This window comes from Telopea speciosissima, chromosome 10, assembly GCF_018873765.1.
Source record: "Telopea speciosissima isolate NSW1024214 ecotype Mountain lineage chromosome 10, Tspe_v1, whole genome shotgun sequence".
Classification (NCBI taxonomy): Eukaryota; Viridiplantae; Streptophyta; class Magnoliopsida; order Proteales; family Proteaceae; genus Telopea; species Telopea speciosissima.
This window is the reverse complement of record NC_057925.1, coordinates 33,867,448-33,886,122: the sequence shown is the minus strand read 5'-3', so window position 1 is coordinate 33,886,122 and position 18,675 is coordinate 33,867,448. Positions and strand designations below refer to the sequence as shown.

Genomic DNA, 18,675 nt, shown 5'->3' with positions numbered 1-18,675 from the left:
GTTTAGCTGTTGGTGGTGTTGTAGATCCAACATTCTCTTGTTACACTATTAACTTTCCAGTTATATTTATTAAGGTCACATCCAATCTGAGATCAGCACTTCCCTCAAAACTTCTTTTCTTCTAGTAACCTAGAATTTTTTGAGGCACTCTTCAAATGCTGCAAATCAATAACTGGCATATTATCAAACCCTTAAGATGGCAGATGCTGAATATATTAACTCATTTTCCAACTCTAAAATGGATTGAAATGGCATGGATAAGTAGTGCATTTAAAATCCAAAAAATTAAAGTCTTCTCATGCTGTTGGTAGGTATGATTGAAAGTTTACATAATTTAAATGTAAACCTTCAGGGAAGGAATCAAGCAGCTGTTTCCAATTACCAATCAGCAGAAAAGGATTCTCTTATCAGGGAGGGTTCTATAAGAAAATTGTGGAAAGGCTATTTATAATTTTCAGAACTAGTTTGCATGATACCTCCATTGGAAGTTGTAGAACTCAATAATGTAACAAAGCAGATATGGAAGTTACAGTACAGCAGACTAAGAGCTCATAGTCTTCAAGCCTATGATTAATTAACACATTAGAGCTTGTTAAACATGGTTGACCAGAAATTATTTTCTTTTTTCTTTGGGGGAGGGGGGGGGGAGTGAAATAAAAAACATGCCTTTCAGGCAACAACAATTGGTTACAACAAAAAACATGCCTTTCAAGTTTCAACCTTCGATATCCCACAGCTGTGCCACTTAATACTGTCTTCCACTCATCTTCTTCAGTATGAATATCAAGATGGAACTCAATGATCCGCTGGCGGCTGGCCCATGTGGATGGGCTCTTGAACTTGCAACACATTAAATGATAAAGATTCCCCAAAGTCAATTTATTTCCCAATCAGATTGATACTCTTCAGGTGCCCAGTAAGTGAAAATGCCTTCTTCAAGGACATGGAGTGGGTCAAACCGAGAATCACTAATGCCTCCTCGTTTCCTGCAAGCAGTCAGAATGGCATTCTTGGCCAAATTACAGGAGAATATGGTATGTCGAATTTTGTTGAATTCTTCAAGCACTTGAATGTCCTCGTTTGATATCAGACCTGATGAATTTGGAGGGACATTCAGTAAACAGAGACAGTTTCGTCCCACTGATTTGTAATATATGTCAATCAAAGTGATTGCAGACTTTGGGCGCTCTGAAGCATGCCAAGACCAACCAGGCCTGATAGATACATCACACTCTCTAGGAACCCAATCATGACCATATGGGTCTCCACCACGAGAATACCTGTCAAACATAGAAGGGTAAATGAACAAAGTTTTCAATGTTCCGAAACTGATGAAGGTAACAAACTGGAGATGAGACTTCCTGATGTAATCCCACAAAGTCAAGGATAGATCCCCAAAAGATTGAGAACTCATGCCACTCTTGAATATATATGACACTCATAAAATCAAGGATAGTTCATAAAATGTGGCTTGAGAATTGAGATCATGAAGACATGAAACTATTGGACTAAAAGAGAGCCAACATGAAAATAAAATAGCCAGATCATTTCATGGGTATATTCACCCATTACTCCAGTACAATTTGTCAAGCAGCCAATGGGAAATTATCAAGCTAAGCTGTGATTTTGTGGTTTCATAATAAGCTTAAGGAATAAATTTTCATCACCACATTATAATTCAAACACACACAATATGATATGCTGAAGTTCATGAATAGAAGACTGAAATCCGAACAATCTGCACTTCCAAATTCCAATGGGTGGTATGCAGGGGAAAGAGAAATAGATGGCAGTCCATAACTAACAGAAATTGCTGAACTCTCATCACAGTGTTCAAGTACAATAAAACCACAAAGACTTAAGACATAACCATCACATGAATGTGAAGTGGGAAGAGGGGTTAACTCACTGGGGATCCGTGTCACCAATCTTGGCAGAGCTTCCATTAGACCAGCAAGTGAGCTAGCAACACCATCTTCATCCCCTATCCACCTGGTATCCGAACCAGCATCTGAGAATATGACAGCCCCATGTTGCAGCTGATGAATAAGACGAAACCAAGAATCAAAGAAGTATTCCATGTCCTTTTCTCCTTCTCCTTTAGCAGCATCCAACCACACCTCCTTGATCTCCCCATATCTGTTCCATTCTCAGAAATCATTAAAAGCCCTTCTAAACAGCTCAAGTTCAGAATTTCAACTCAGAAGTATTCAATTTTGTCCCCCTAACTGGGTAGATAAGGGAGATCCCATCAATCAGACAGTTAGTTAAAACACCCACAAGATTAAATTGATCAAGATCAGACACGGAAAGGAGAAAGTTTCAGAAACAGAGTCACCCATGATTTAACTGGGAGAAAAGAAAATTCAACGATTTCTTACCCAGTGAGCAATTCAGACATCTGGGCCATATAGAACTCATTATAATCATAAGTCCTGCCAGAGGAAGCCTCGTGACGATCCCAAAGTGAGAGGTAAACACCCAAACCGATACCCGCCTCACTAGCAGCGGTGGCCAAATCAGCTGCAACATCACCGTTGCCGTTCTTCCAAGAGGTGGAACGGACAGAGTAATCGGTGTAGGCGGAGGGCCAGAGGCAAAAGGCATCATGGTGCTTGGCAGCGAGAATCACATGGAAGAAGCTAGCACTCTTCGCGACTCGAACCCATTGGCAGGCATCAAGTCTGGTGGGGTTGAAAATGGAGGGGTCGGAATGACCGGTGCCCCATTCAGAATCGGTGAAGGTGTTAGTCCCAAAATGGAGGAACAGAGCCATTTCTCCCAATTGCCATGAGAGGTGGGCCGCAGAGGGTAGAGGTAGAATGGGAAGAGGAGGGGATTTGGGGAGAGAAGAAGCTGCTTCTGCTGTTGCTGTTGTGAGAGAGGAGAAAAAGAGAAGGACGAGACAATCAACCTCCGCGCCGATTGTAGAGGTAGAGAGGAGAGGGTCCGAGAAGAACTCCAACAGCGCAGGTTCGAGAATAACTCGCATAGGTAGAGACGAGAGAGAGAGAATAGCGGGAAAGAGGAGACGTAAATGAAAAGTTTTTTTGGGAGAAGTAAAAGTGAATTTTAAAATCGACCATAGGATTAGTTTTGGCCACGGGGCGGCCATCAGGAGAGGAATTAGAGGAATTGGAGGGTGTCAGAATTGGAGGAGATAAAAATCCTTAATGCTCCTCGTGATTTTGTTAAAGAAAATCAAAAAGCTTTTCTTATATTGTATGTGACAGGGTTCTCTCCCTGAGCCCATGGTGGTGTGGAAAAAATTTAATCCATGTGGTCCCTCCTGACCTGGATGATGATGCTTTCATTGTTGAACGAGAAGCTGTACCTATCTGGGTGCAAGTCAGCCCGGTCCCTCAGGAGGCTTTTTCCTTTGACGCCATCAAACAGGCTGTCTCTTGTATCGGAAAGGTGGTGGACCTTTATCTTCAATTGGACTTGGGTCTGGCCTCTTCTGTTGCCAAGGTAAAATTGTTAATCAAATGGTGTCGCCCTATTTGCATGCACTCCAAGATTCGTACCAGTCGTGGTGAACTAATTCCTGTTCTGCTTAAATATGAGGCATTTAATCTTTGTGACCGTTGTGATCGTTTATGTCATGATATCAGTTCATGCCCCCACAATATTTGGACCATCTGGATCGTCTGTTATGGATCCTTCTACTGGTTATTTTGATCAAGCACTCACATCACCTCTCAGGGTAAATTTCACTAGTGATCCAACTGTACCTGAAGACATACATAAGTGTTGGGATTAATCAAACCCACTTGTTTAGGGTGTATTGAGAAATACAATAATCCAATATCAAGAGTACAATGATTCTCTCAAGTTCTTGCCCAAACTTGAGATGTACAAACAATTGGAGACAATACAATAGGAATTACCTCACAAGAAGCCAAACCAAGTTCTCACCACAAACACCACCTCTCACAAAGTCTCCTTGCTTTGAAGAGATCTCCAAGTTGTAGTAGAAACACCAAGGCTCCAAAGCCAATCCCAAGTTCCCTGCTCCTTCCTTCTCCTTTCTTCTTCTTCTCTCTCTTTTTCTCTTTTCCCTTCCTCTGGTTTTTCCTCTCTGTTGGTTTGTTCTTCTCTGGAGAACTCACCGCCAAAAACCAAAGCCGAATGAAGAAAGAAAAAAAAAAATCAAATAACAAACAAAGCCAAAATTGGCTTTTAAAGTTTCAACCGCCTTAAGCCTCTTTCTTTAAGGTATGACGGTCCAAGTTCTAGGAACTTGGACCATGGGCTGGATAATTATGGGGCTAGGCCCCACCAACAGTCTCCCCCTCCAGTCCATGAGGAAGGAGATCCACCACGCAACTCCTCACTTGGAGTCCATCCCAACCAAAGTTGTGCAAAGCTCAAGCTTCTCCCTGGGAACAACCTTGGTCATCATATCTGAAGGATTCTTCTCAGTATGAATCTTCTTGAGCCGAAGTAATTGCTTCTCCACAACTTTCACGAAGCCAATGATATCTCACATCAATATGATTTGTGCGGGTCAAGTCCATAGCACTCTGACTATCACAAAATACCACATACTCTTCTTGTTTCAAACCCAATTCACCAAGAAAACGCTTCATCCACAACATCTCTTTACCTGCTTCTGTAGCATCAATATACTCAGCTTCAGTTGTAGATAGAGCAACACATTTTTGCAATCTAGACTGCCATGACATAGCTCCCCCTGCAAAAATAAACAAAACCCCTAAAGTGGATTTTCTACCATCAAGGTCACCTGCCATATTTGCATCTGTAAAGCCTTCCAAGACTGGTTTGGAATCCCCAAAACTCAAACACAACTTGGAACTACCCCTCAAATATCTGAAGATCCACTTCACTGTTTCCCAGTGTTCTCTGCCAGGATTAGACAAAAATCTGCTCACCACACCAACTGCATGCGCAATATCCGGGTGCGTGCAAACCATTGCATACATTAAGCTTCCAACTGCAGATGAATAAGGAACAGTTGTCATCTCTTCTTTTTCTTCTTCAATAGCGGGACAAGTCTTCTTACTCAGCTTGAAGTGACTTGCAAGAGGTGTGCTAACTGGTTTAGCACCTTTCATGTTGAATCTCTCAAGGACTCTCTCAACATACTGCTCTTGTGACAACCACAATTTCTTTGCATTCCTGTCACGAACAATCTGCATTCCCAAAATCTGTCTTGCATGGCCTAAGTTCTTCATGTCAAAAGACTTGAACAATTCATCTTTCAAGCTATCAAACATCTTGCAATCTTGTCCTACAATTAGCATATCATCAACATAAAGAGAAGTATAATGAAGTTACCATCAGGAAATCTTCTGAAATAAACACAATGATCTGCAGAAGTTCTTGTGTAGCTATAGTCCACCATGAATGAATCAAATTTCTTATACCATTGCCTTGGTGTCTGTTTCAATCTAGACAAGCTTTTCTTCAACCTGCAAACCATATGCTCTTTCCCTTTCACTTCAAAACCATTTGGCTAAACCATATATATTTCTTCCTCCAAATCACCATGGAGAAAAACAGTCTTCACATCTAACTGCTCCAACTCAAGATCCAAGCTAGCTGCTAAACCCACAATAGCTCGAATGGAACTCATCTTCACAACTGGAGAGAAGATCTCATCAAAGTCAATTCTTTTCTTCTGACCAAAACCTTTACCACCAATCGAGCTTTGTACTTCAGCAGTTTTTCACCATCTTTCTTGAGCTTGAACACCCATTTGTTTTTTAATGCTTTTCTTCCTTTTGGAAGCTCCACCAAATCATAGGTGTCATTCTTTTTCAAAGAACTCATCTCATCTTGCATTGCCTTGATCCAGTTGTCTCTCTCTTTATGAGATTGTGCTTCTTGAAAGCTTTCTGGCTCCCCCTCATCAGTAAGTAAAATATAATCAGAACTGGGATACTTGGTTGATGGTTGGTGTTCTCTTGTAGACCATCTGATCTAAGATTCTGTACTCTCTAATGGAGGGAGCTGCTCCCCCTGCTCAACACCTTCTGCATCCGGCATGTCTTCACCACCAACTGTCTCTGACTCATCATAATCACCATGTTCTTCTTGCACCTCTCCCCCATCTATAACAGCATCTGATGGAGAAGAAACTGGTGTGGGGTTAGGAGCACCATGAGCCTTGATCCTAGGCTCTGTAGTCTTCTCAAAATCTGCCAAAGTCTCATTCTCATGAAAAACCACATCTTTGCTTCTAATAATTTTCTTCTTTTCTGGATCCCATAATCTGTAACCAAACTCTGCATCTCCATAGCCAACAAACACACATGGAACTGCTTTATCATCAAGCTTTGTTCTCTGTTCTTTGGGCACATGTGCAAAGGCTTTGCAACCAAATACCTTCAAATGAGAGTATGAAACATCTTGACTTGTCCACACTTTTTCTGCAGTATCAAAACCCAAAGGCATTGATGGAGATCATTGATTAGGTAGCAAGCAGTACGAACAACTTCACTCCAAAATGGCTTAGGCAACTTAGCCATTTTTAACATGCATCTGACTCTTTCCACAATGGTGCGATTCATCCTCTCAGCCACACCATTATGTTGTGGGGTACCAGGAACTGTCTTCTCATGTCGCATTCCATGCTCTGAACAGTAGCTTTCAAATTGAATAGATGTGTGTTCACCTCCATTATCAGTACAAAGACACTTCAATTGCTTCCCTGTTTCTCTCGCCACCATGGCATGAAATCTCTGAAAATACTGAAATACCTGGTCTTTTGTTCTCAAAAAATACACCCACACTTTTCGTAAAGCATCATCAATAAAAGTAACAAAATATCTATTGCCACCTAGTGACTCAACCTCAATGGGACCACATACATCAGAGTAAACCAAATCTAACACATTAGATTTTCTAATAGATGACTTATTAAAAGATACTCTATGATGTTTCCCAAATAAACAATGATCACAAGGATTTAGTGACATACCTTTGGCAAAGGGAATGAGAGACTTCTTTGCCAATATTTGCAATCCCTTTTCACTCATGTGAGCTAGCCGCTTGTGCCACAAATTTGGTGAAGAATCATCATCAATTGCATTCAGCCCATCCACCCACACCTTCATGTATGTCTTATATAGTGTATGACATGTTTCTCCTCTAGCAAGTACCAGTGATCCCTTGCCAAGTTTCCATCTTCCATTTCCAAAATGATTCTCAAATCCGAGACGGTCCAAAGCATTGACGGAGATCAAATTTAGGCGAATGTCTGGAACATGTCGCACATCCTTCAGAGTTAATGTGCATCCAATACTAGTCTGAAGGCACACATCACCAATTCCAATAATTTTTGAGTAGCTGCTATTTCCCATCTTCACAGTCCCAAAGTCTCCTACTTTATAAGAAGTGAAGGACTCCTTTATGGAAGTGGCATGAAAAGATGCCGCTGAGTCAACAACCCACTCAACACCATGGTCTGCAACATGGTTACACTCTTCTTCATCAAAAGAAAGCACCACCAAGTCTTCAGAATCAGACACAGTGGCTGTAGTATTTTTATCATCTGAATTCTTTTGATTTTTCTCCTTTTTCTCTTCCTTCTTCAATTCCCAACAGTTTTTCTTCAAGTGACCTTTACCACAGTGATAACATTTTCTGCCTTCTCTGGATTTTAACCTGCCTCAGGATTTATAGCGACCTCTTGGTTCTTTACTTTTACTCCTCCCCCTGTTCTCTGTGACAAGAGCCTATGAGCTACCCAAACCCATATCTTTTCTTCTGGTTTCCTAATTGAACATGCTGTCTTTCACCACACTCAATGATAACACACCATCTGGAGCAGAGTTGTTCAGTGATACAACCAAAGTCTCCCAAGTGTGTACCTGAAGACGTCTATAAGACGCACATAAGACTATTGAGACTGTACCTCTCAGGGTAAATTTCACTGGTAATCAAGCACTCACATCACCTCTCAGGGTAAATTTCACTGATGATCCAACTGTACCTGAAGACGTACATAAGACTATTGAGACTGTGAACTTGGTGGACTCCACGTCTTCTCCTGACTCTGTAGCTCCGACAAATGAGGCTGTTCTAGATAATGTTGGTGACGTGTAGGCTTCTATGGATTGGGAGGGGATTAACACTTTCACCATGGGTTCTAATGTGGGTCTTAATGCCGGTTGGTTTGCGGAGTTGATTGGTGATTCCCTACCTGATATAGCTATTGCTGTTGTTGCACCTGTCGCCCCTCTCTGCAATTCCCGCACTTCTTCCAGTGATGATTCCTTTATCCACGCCTTGCTCATCGACCCCAAAATTGACCCTATTTTGGCTAATCTTCTTCCCAATTTCAAGTATAGGGAGGACCTGGCAGCTCTCGAAATTGGAAATCCGTCTTTGACTCCCCCCCTCCCCCTTCAGCCTGGGATGTTGACCCCCATTTTGGCATTGCTTCTGAACCCTTGCCACCTGTTTCGACAACTCCTCGCCAACCCGAAGTCTTTGCAGGGACTATCTTTAACCTTCCCAACCCCAAAAAATGCAAATTTGCTTCCACTTCTACCCCTCCTTCCATTACTTCTGAAATTCCCTCCTTGCAATATCTTCTGGATCATTACCTCTCCACTTCCAGTAGTCCTTCTGCTCTTTTGAACTTCATCAAGAAATGGGCTGAGGAGGCTTCTGCATCGTCTTCTCTTGGTTCCTCTGGGCTCACTGTTGAATTTGTTACTTCCTCTGGCATGGCATCTGGCACTACTCAGGGACTACAGGCACTAACTCTGGTAACTTTTCACTCACTTGTCTTGGATTGGTTCAAGTATTGCTGTGTGTTTTTATTATCTTGCTTTGCATTTTTGTGTTCTATTTGTGTTCTCTTTTTTTTTTTTCACCATGTCGCTGGAACAAGGGTTTAATAACAATTCACCAAAATGTTTAAATGTTCAAGAATTTTCAGGCTTGTTTTTTTCAAAAACAATGGCATCTAATTGGCCCTGATCTAGTTAATTTCATCTCTCTTTTTTTCTCCAATTGTTCACTGCCTCTTGGTGTTAATCACACTCTTATTTGCCTTATCCCCAAATCTGATTCTACATCTTCTGTTACTGAATTCCGGCCCATTAGTCTATGTAATGTAATTTATAAGATCATCTCCAAACTTCTTGCAAATAGACTTAAACCATTCCTGTCCTCATTCATTTCTCCCTTCCAATCTGCCTTCATTCCTGCACGGCAAATCTTCGATAACATTATCATTGCTTAAGAAATTTTCCATTTCTTCAACCACACTCGCGACAAAATCGGGTATGTGGCCCTTAAGATTGACATGTCTAAAGCCTATGATAGACTTGAGGTTATCTCGGCTTTTTGCTACCTATAGGGACTTAAATCTCTTCAAGGGAGTAAAGGTCTCCAGAACTACTCTTGAAATCTCACATTTATTATTTGCTAATGATATTTTTATTTTCTGTTGTGCTTCTTAGGATGATCTTTTGACAATTAAGGCCATTCTGGATCTATTTTCAGATCTATCGGGCCAAGAGATTAATTATTCCAAGAGTGGGATCCACTTTAGTCGCAATGTGCCAATTGAGGATCGAAGATCTCTCTCCAACATTTTTGGTATTCGCGAAATGACCAAAGACTCTATAGACCTAGGCACTAACCTTTTTCCTTGCAGGTCTAAGGTTAAAGAGTTCAGTGGCATCATATCCCGTCTGCAGAAGAAATTATCTAATTGGAAAACTAATTTTCTTTCTTATGTAGGTCGAAGTGTGCTTATTAAATCAGTTCTTGCCTCTACCCTGGCTTATATGATGAATTGTCTTTGGTTACCTCGCCAAATTTGCAAAAAAATTGATTCCATCTGTCTCAAGTTTTGGTTAGGGAATATAGGGACCAAGAAAACCCATAGCTTGATCGCCTGGGACAAATTGTGTCTTCCAAAATCACAAGATGGTCTGGGTTTTCGCAAGGCGAAACAGTACAACACTGCTCTCCTATTGAAGCTTGGATGGTGTGTAATTTCTGAGCCCCAATCTCTCTGGTCCCGGGTTCTACGTGCCAAATACTTTCCTAAGTTGTCTTTCTTCAACCCCAGTACTCGATTAAAAAAGGGTTCCAGGATATGGAATAACATTTCTCGCATAATTCCCTCCCTGGAGATAATGGTGGTAAGGAAAGTTGGAAATGATGGTACCACGTTCTTTTGGATTGAACGGTGGTTACCCTCTCAGCCGTTGTGCTTATCTCATTATGCTCTTTCTCCTCTACCTGTCTCTGCCAAGAGGTCATCCATTGCTAATTTATTCTCTGATGGAGGAAGGGTTCCGTCATAAGTGCTATCCCTGCTCCCTACAGCTCTTTCAACTCAATTGTTTAATGTTAGCTTTAATATTTCTGATGACAGATGGTGGTTCTCTCTTTCCAAAGCTGGGAAATTTAAGACTAAAATCGCTGCTAGATCTTTAACACCTAGAGCTAACTCATCTTTTAGTTTGATTTCCTCTTGGTGGAATTTGTTTTGGAAGCTTAAGATTCATCCCAAGTTTAAATTCTTTTTCTGGCATTTGATAAATGCAGGACTTCCAGTCAAGGCTTCCATTTCAAAATGGCTTCAGATCGACCCTACCTGTGGTTTTTGTGGAAATTGTTCTGAATCCTATTGGCATCTTTTCCTATCTTGCGATTGGGTCAAACACATCTGGGCAACTGGCCCTCTGGGACTAAGGACTGAATTCCTATCTTACGCTTCCCTGATTGATTTTTGTTTCGGTTTTTTTTTCTTCTAGACAGCTAGATAAAACTTCTAGTATTTGGTTTTTTGAGGTGTTCATTATTACCTGTTATTTTATTTGGACTGCAAGAAACAATGTCCTCATGAAGTCCGCTTCACCTAATGCCAAATGGGTGCTCAAACAGGTTGACCGCTGGATAGCTGATCTAGACATTTCTCCCCTTCCTATTGCATCCCATTATGTAACTGAGGATCCTGCTATACAATACACTATTTCATGTTGGTCTTCACTACTAATTCTTAAATTTCCTATTTCGATCAGTGCAGGTGTCCAGGATCCGGGATTAAGCCTTGCGGGCTGGTCGAATATCATTTTGTTAGATGGGAGAATTTTATCTTTATCTGTAGGATTTATTAACGTTTCTTTAGCTTTGGAGATAGATCTGTACAACATCAGGATGGGTCTTGAACAAGCTCTAGAATTTGGGTTGGAGATTAAAGAAATATGGTGCTCTAATCATGCGATCATTGATGTTCTTTCATCTCCATCTCTTACCCCTGGCCGTGGTATCCAATTAAAGACTTATTATATATTAGTAACTTGGGTCCCAATATCACATATATACCTCTACAGGGTCGGTTTTGTTTGGGCATAGCTCTTAACCTGGCCAAATATGGTCAAACCAAAAACATTGTACATCTTTCTTTTTTGTAATATATTTTAGGGAATTGTTTTTTTTTATGCCGCACCACAGCCTGCGCCCAGGCACATAGGCAGCCTATGTAAAGGGGCAGAGTGGTCATTGTACCTACCCCCATGTGCCTGGGCACAGGCTGCGCTGCGGCAGAGAGAACAACAACGCCCCTATATTTTATTTCTCCCATAAAAAAACAAAAACATCAAAAAGTGTTTTTTTTTTTTCGAAAAAAACAAACTCCAAAAGTACATATCACACGTGCGTAATAGATACACGAGTGAGCTGTCCAATTGCACGAGGGTTTCTACGTCTTGTCTACAGATCAGCATACAAGGGTTCTTCCAACGTTTCGTTCTCTCCCTCTGTCTTTCTCTCTCTCTCTCTCTCCAACAGTTCTCAAAGTGTCTTTCTCTCTCATTCCCTCCTTCGGCGTCTGCAACCGTATCGCTCGCTCCTCAAAATCATAACTTGGTCGTTTTTGAAGGTCAGTCAAGCCCTAACCCTAGCTCTTGAACCTCACTAAGCCTTTGGAATTCAGAATCAGAGACTATGATTAGCGTCCAAGAGTTAAGCTCAATCGTTATTAATGTCTGAATGTAATCTCCGAGAAGATTGCAATAAAAAGGGTACTAAAAAAACAAGCGCGTAGATGCAAAGGATTCACGCGATTAAGTCGTTTCAGGCTGAATCACGCCGCAGAGTCCGCCTCATTTGCGGTAGCTGTCGGTGCTGTGTGTCTCTCCTCAGCTGTTGGGAATGCTGTGAGTGGAGATTCTGTTGAGTTTTCTTGCTGAGGAACTCGGAGTTCGCAGAATAGTTTTGATTCTGGCAGCGGTGAGATCGGTGAAATGGTGATGGTAGCTAAGGAAGGAGAAAGTTTGAGTGGTGATGATCAGGAGCAGCAGAATGGAGTGAAGTCTCCGTGGAAGAAACCGGCTGATGTGAAGGGAGCTGAGGCTCCTGTTATGGGAGCTAAATCTTGGCCAGCTCTTGCCGAAGCTCGGCCAAAGAATGCGGATGCTTCTCCAAAGCCGCCCGAGCTGGCTTCTGCTGCTGCTCAGACTGCGGATGTTGTCCCCCCTCCACCTCCACCTCAACAACCTGCGCAGGTTAGTCAAGTGTTTTTGGTCTTACTGGTTGGGGTTGTTCATTGTTTTAAGATTAGAAATGCTGGGACGATATGAAATAAAGCTCAATTATCCATTTCTTAAACCGTCAATTAAACCCAAAAGGTTGCATGTGGATGTTTAATGTTGCAACTATGTATGCAACAATCATATTTGATTGTGCTTGATTTAACTCTAAAGATGTGAACCTGCTCTGTTCCCCCCACCCTCCTTTAAATGGTCCTATGAAATGAAATGTAAGTTTTACTCTTTTTACTCAGCTATGAAAACACTTGTCGTTTTGTTTCTTATTTGGGAGATCAGTAGTTATTTTTTAGTAGTTAGTAGTTAACATTTTCGTCACAAATTTTGCAGTTTTGTTGCTTCACAGCCAGATGGCTACACCTTTCTTGGCAGTCAAATCAATTTGTGATTTTCATTGCTATGTCTATTGCTCAATTCATTAATTATACTTGGATCTAAAGATGATCTTGAATTTCCCTGCAATTATTTTGAATGACATTTCCTCATCAAATCATTTTTAGGATGTCCTACTTAAAACAGAACATTGATAAGAATTGCACTCTTAGGTCTCATGAATTTTATTTAGTTCACTCCTAGTTTTCTCCCATGGAGGCATTAGTTCTTGCTATGTATACTATGATATCCATCATTACGTTATGGGAATAGTTGGTCTTTATTCTCGAAAAAACTTTTGTTTAACCAATTTTAGTTTCTGATATTGTATTTTGGTGTTAGCTAAAATGGCATTTCAAGTAGTTATGTCCTTGTGAGATTTAAAGGGGATTGGGACGATAATCGTTCTAGCTTCTCAGGATTTGTTCTTGGTGTTCATCTCATACCGCCCCCTTGGGATGTAGAGGATATGGTGTACTTGTAGGGAATCCACATCTTGATACAGAATTGTGTGTAAAATGGTTAGGATATGCATATTTTATTTTGTACTTATTTATTTTTAGGGCAGCTGTGAGTTAATTACAAGGAGAACAAACTTCCAGTTATCCTGAGTTCGATAAACATTATTATTTCTGATGTTTTTTTCAGTCTTCTCTTCCAATTAATGGATTGGAATATATGAAATGCACATGTGTAGTGCCCTAACCATGAAAGCAATTTGTCAAAGGCATGTTAGGCTGAATGTGGAAACTACTGAAACCTGCCAAAATGATAGGTAAACAGAAGCTTCAGGCCTAATCAACATAGAGTGGTGATTCAGATTTTTAGGATGACGTAACAGAATAAATAATTTAGACAGGTCTGGAAAATCCGTAACAGCAAGCAATAATGAGTTAAATCTAAAATTGACCTGTAGCTAGATTCAAATTGAATTCGTAACTGATTTCAAAACTTGATATCCTCCATAATAACTATATGCTAGACTTTGGGTCTACCAAATAGACACTGTTGGGAAATAGCTGGAGACTCAAACTGAAATCAGAAATACGTAACAGAGAAATCAGATTCAATTGAGAAAAATTGAAGAATTGTAGAATAGAATTGAGATGCAGAAAAGAAAAGAATATTGGAGGATGATATAACAGATTGGCTGTAAAGAGTGAGAGAAATAAGGACAAGGAATCAATAGTCAGAATACTGCAGAAAGAGAGAGAGGGAGAAGATTGTTTCCAACTTTATGTTTTCCAACAGGACACGAGTATTTGTTTGTTTTGCATGATTATCCTGAGAATTAGGCAGAATTTGAATTTTTCATGCCCCTTGGGTAGATTGTCTAATGTCTGCTAGCACCCTCCCCCTTTTGTTGATAAATTTAGATTCTAGATTCCCTTTTTTTTGCCCCTGCTAACATGTTGATATGTTCTTCCAGGGATCAGTTAGGCCACCAAAATCAGAGGGCTCAGTAAACACTAATCCTTCCAATAAGCATCTACCAGTGCACCATAAAAAAGCAGGATCTAAGCGTAATGTTCCTCCAAATGGTGTACCCCCATTTCCTGTTCCCTTACCTTATCACCAACCATCAATGCCACCTGTTTTTCATACTGTTCTACCTGCACCGCATATCCCTGTTCATGAGTATGCTTACCCTCCTTGTCCTGGACCGTTTCCAAGTATAGAACCCCATATCATAAAATCTGGATGTGAACCCCCCATGCAACCTTTTGTTCCATCTGGTCCTGGTGGTGCTGTTGATGCTAATAGAAGTTTTCATCCTCCACCACGAGGAGATCCGAGTGCATATGCTGGAAATTATGGTAATAGACGAAAAAATATGCAAGAACCTGGTGGCCATTTGAATCACACATGGCGTCATCAACGGGCATTTAGTCCTAGAGACAATATTAATATGCAACCAACTATTGGACCAAGGGCTTTTATAAGGCCACCACCTCCATTTTTTCCAGCTCCTGGGTTCATAAATGTACCTGGTTTTCCTGGTAATATTTCAATCCTAAATATTCTACTTTAAGTTTCTATTTACTTTCTTGTATCCTTATCTTTCACATATCTGGTTACAATGCAAGTGCGTTGTAGGAGTTTTGTATAAAGTCAGCATCATTTTATGGGTTCTGAAATGGTTTTATATGTCATACTAATTACACTGGTAAAGTGCTACAGTTATGTGAGGGCACACATTGAATTGAAATCCTTCCCCTCACCCCCCCTCTTTCAAGTCTTAAAACAATTTTGCAAAGTTTTGTAATTCTTACTTTATGTAATCTTATTGTTATGGATATAAGTTTTCTTTGAATGTCGTATCTTAATTTCTGAAATTCATTGAACTGTCTAGTGCTCTAATAGCTTGTCATTTGTCCTTTATTAAAGGATGATGACTTCTTGTTGTATGGGCTCTGCTTGAGAGATTTTATACCATAAGCAGCTTGAAAGAATGATCCCAGTCATGGATTCTTTTTGTATCCAATAATTTAAAATGGCTCAATAAAGCTTCAGAAATCCAAAATGGGCCTCTATTTCATACAGTAAAAATATCAAATCACGTTTTAGACTGGCTGGTAATATTGAAGAGACTTCTTTTTTGGGACCCATCCAACTGCAGGTCTTGATTTTTGGAACACGTGATACATGGCAACCACAACTACAGGGGTCTCAGCTTGAATAGATGGCCCGATGATGTAGTCATTCTGTACTATCGTTACTTCGAAAAGATATTCAGTGAAGTTTTTCCAAAGCTCGAAGAAATAACTCCTAGGCCAAATGTTTTAAAAGCATGAAATAAGAAAATTTCATGATGCAATCATTCAGGTGTGAGACAACTAACTATAGGTCTTGATCCTCTGATTGGGCCTTGGACCCGTAGGTAGTCCTATAACCCAAGACCCAAGACATTCCCTTTCCCAGAAGTAATTAGTGACAGCTGTGTGGTTGTACTCCTTGGGAGGACAGGCTGGGTAGCTCTCCTTTGGTAAAATATTTAATTTATTGGAACCTTTGTTTTCTGTGATCTTGGAATTATGGCGTGATTGATGCGGAACCCGGGCTACAAAACCCTATTTGGTACCCAATTAACAAATAGCTCAAATTTAAGAACCAGTGGCATCTCGTAATTATTGAGAATAGCTAGAACACTTTTGGGGGTAGCTCTCCTTTGGTAAAATATTTAATTTATTGGAACGTTTGTTTTCTGTGATCTTGGAATTATGGTGTGATTGATGCAGAACCCGGGCTACAAAACCCTATTTGGTACCCAATTAACAAATAGCTCAAATTTAAGAACCAGTAGCAATCTCGTAATTATTGAGAATAGCTAGAACGCTTTTGGGAGCAACAAAAGTGTTTGTGCACAAAAGGTATATGATTGATGATTCAATAGGCAAGGGCAAATTATGAAAAGGAGCAAAATAGTGGTAACTTAATAGAATGAAGTAAAGGGAGGAGGCAAATCTGGAATGGAGGACTAATAAATGACAAAAGAAGATAATGATAAAAGGGAAGGGTAGATAGGTCTTTAAATAACAAAATGAAGAATTTTGAAGAGAGGGGGGGGGGGGCATGAATCGTCTTGAACCTCTAGCTGTTGAACCATTGGCGGAAGACCTCAGCTTCAACCAGAAAGAGGCCTTCGATGCAAGGGAGCTGACCACTCCAGGGGATGGAACTCGATTCTGACTACAATCTTCTAAATACAGGTACACCCTATGAACAGTATCAAAATCTTGAACTATTGGTAGCGGATAGGAATTCAGGTATAGTTGCAGGGCTTAATCTCACCACAAAATGGTTTTGGATTTGCTGTTCCAGGGATTGAATCGCCCTAGGGTGAGGATCTTATGCTCAATATTGTAGAACTAGGGATGATCGAACAAGGAGTTTACTGAACCAGTACCCAACTCAGTTTTACCACCAGAAACGGAATATGAGAGAGAGAGAAGAAGAAAGAAGAAAGAAGAAAAAGAAGAAGAGAAGGAAGGAGGAAGCGGGAAGTATCACAGATGAGGGAGAGAAGCAGAGATGAGAGAGAGGGGGAAGGGATCGCACAAGTCAGCAGGCTTCAACCAAGCAACTCAATTCATCTTTTCATTCTTATTCTAAAGTCCAATCGCATGGCACACTTGTATTAGAAGAAAATGAGGACTCCTACAACTAGCAATTACTATCAACCTAGGAAACTAAAATAAAGTTAAACAAGGAAACTGAAACAGGGAAGCTATCTCGTACCCAAAATAAGAAGGTTACAATATTCTCCCAAATAAATTAACTACTAAACATTCTGCTAGACCTAAAACCCTATTGGATCCAGTTCTTGGTCAGAGTTCTCAAATTGGTTCGGCCTGGACCAAAGAACTACTCCTGCATTAGTGAAACATCCATACTTCATGAAAAACATTTTAATACTGTGTAGGAGCGGTTGATTTGGGATCTTTTATCTTGATTTAAGTAGTTGCAAAAGAGAATGTATGATGGACAAGTTTAGAATGTTTGCTGTAAAAAGAACAAAATGGAAAATGGTTGAAGGGATAAAAAGAATTGAATAACAAATGGGTAGAAAAAAAAATGGAAAATACAGAGCAAGGAGGAAGATCGGAACCAAAAGAAATTTAAATCCATCCCACCCCCCCCCCCCCAAACAAAAAAGAAAAAAAAGAAAAAAAAAAAGAAAAGAAAAAGGACAAGGGAACCAAATGTCCAAACTATTGCAAAAGTTGGACAATTCTTCCTTGTGATGTATGGGTTTAAACTTCTTTCTTACCACTTCTTCACTGCCTCCATCGTTCCTTGCTGTTTTCTCTCTTCCTTGCTCTTTTCTGTGTCCTTTGCAATATTTATTTATTTATCTTAATTTTATGGCTCAAATTGTTTGCATCTGTGATACAGCTACTCCTATGTACTACCTTCCTGCTGCACCACCAGATTCAATTAGGGGTTCCTCACCTTGTTTTATTGCACATCCCCCACATCCTGGGTTTCCCATTCCAGCACCTGAGGCACTTGCTCTGAGGACTAACATAGTAAAACAAATTGAGTATTATTTCAGGTGAGGCCTACATCCATACCGTCTACTGCTGTACCATAACTGTCTTTTTTCCCTTTGAAATTTGTAGTTCTGTTTATTTCATTCTTCCTTGCTTTCTGTAGAAGTATACATACTATGTTGTCATTATTTAATTTGGATGATTCATATGCTAATTGAACTTCATCTTTTTTCCCCCTTCACCAGTAGAATTAATGTTATGCTGTAGTTTATTGGTTTAGCTTGCAGATGTCATCATCCCTTTAACCCCCAAATTTTCTACTTTTTTTGTTTGCAGTGATGTAAATTTGCAGAAGGACGCCTACTTACTGTCCTTAATGGATGACCAAGGATGGGTTTCAATATCCAAAATTTCTGACTTCAATAGGGTAAAATTTTCATACTTCTACTTGTTTTTCTGATCTATTCTTTGAATAAACTACTGAATACTCTATTAAAATATTACAAATAGCAGTGTAACTGCAATTCTTTGTGTTTTTAATCACAGGAATTTCAGACATTTTAACTAGTAGCACTCTTTACTATTTTGTAGCATTAAGTGTACATATGTTTGTTCTATACTGTAATTATTATGTTCTGTGTTCCAGGTTAAGAAAATGACTTCGAATATACCTTTTATTCTGGATGCATTGCGGAGCTCAAGTAGCATAGAGGTGCAGGTTAGATATACCTTGACTCATCATGGCCTCTGCATGTAGGTTTATTAGT

At 40.1% G+C, this 18,675-nt stretch overlaps 1 protein-coding gene and 1 pseudogene across 2 annotated transcripts in view; one reads left to right on the top strand and one right to left on the bottom strand.

Moving 5' to 3' along the window:
• Positions 1-497: 497 nt before the first annotated feature.
• Positions 498-2,992, bottom strand: LOC122643492 (annotated as a pseudogene).
• An 8,829-nt stretch (positions 2,993-11,821) lies between these two features.
• LOC122642531 (la-related protein 1A-like) overlaps positions 11,822-18,675 on the top strand; it is a 34,999-nt gene continuing 28,145 nt past the window's right edge. For both annotated transcript variants that reach the window (XR_006330058.1, XM_043836034.1), the window contains exons 1-5: positions 11,822-12,500; positions 14,344-14,914; positions 17,811-17,970; positions 18,245-18,335; positions 18,555-18,626. Coding sequence is in view for 1 of the 2 variants with exons in the window: in XM_043836034.1 (XP_043691969.1) it covers positions 12,240-12,500; positions 14,344-14,914; positions 17,811-17,970; positions 18,245-18,335; positions 18,555-18,626 (1,155 nt within the window). In the remaining variant the exon portion in view is untranslated. The remainder of the gene's footprint in view (positions 12,501-14,343; positions 14,915-17,810; positions 17,971-18,244; positions 18,336-18,554; positions 18,627-18,675) is intronic.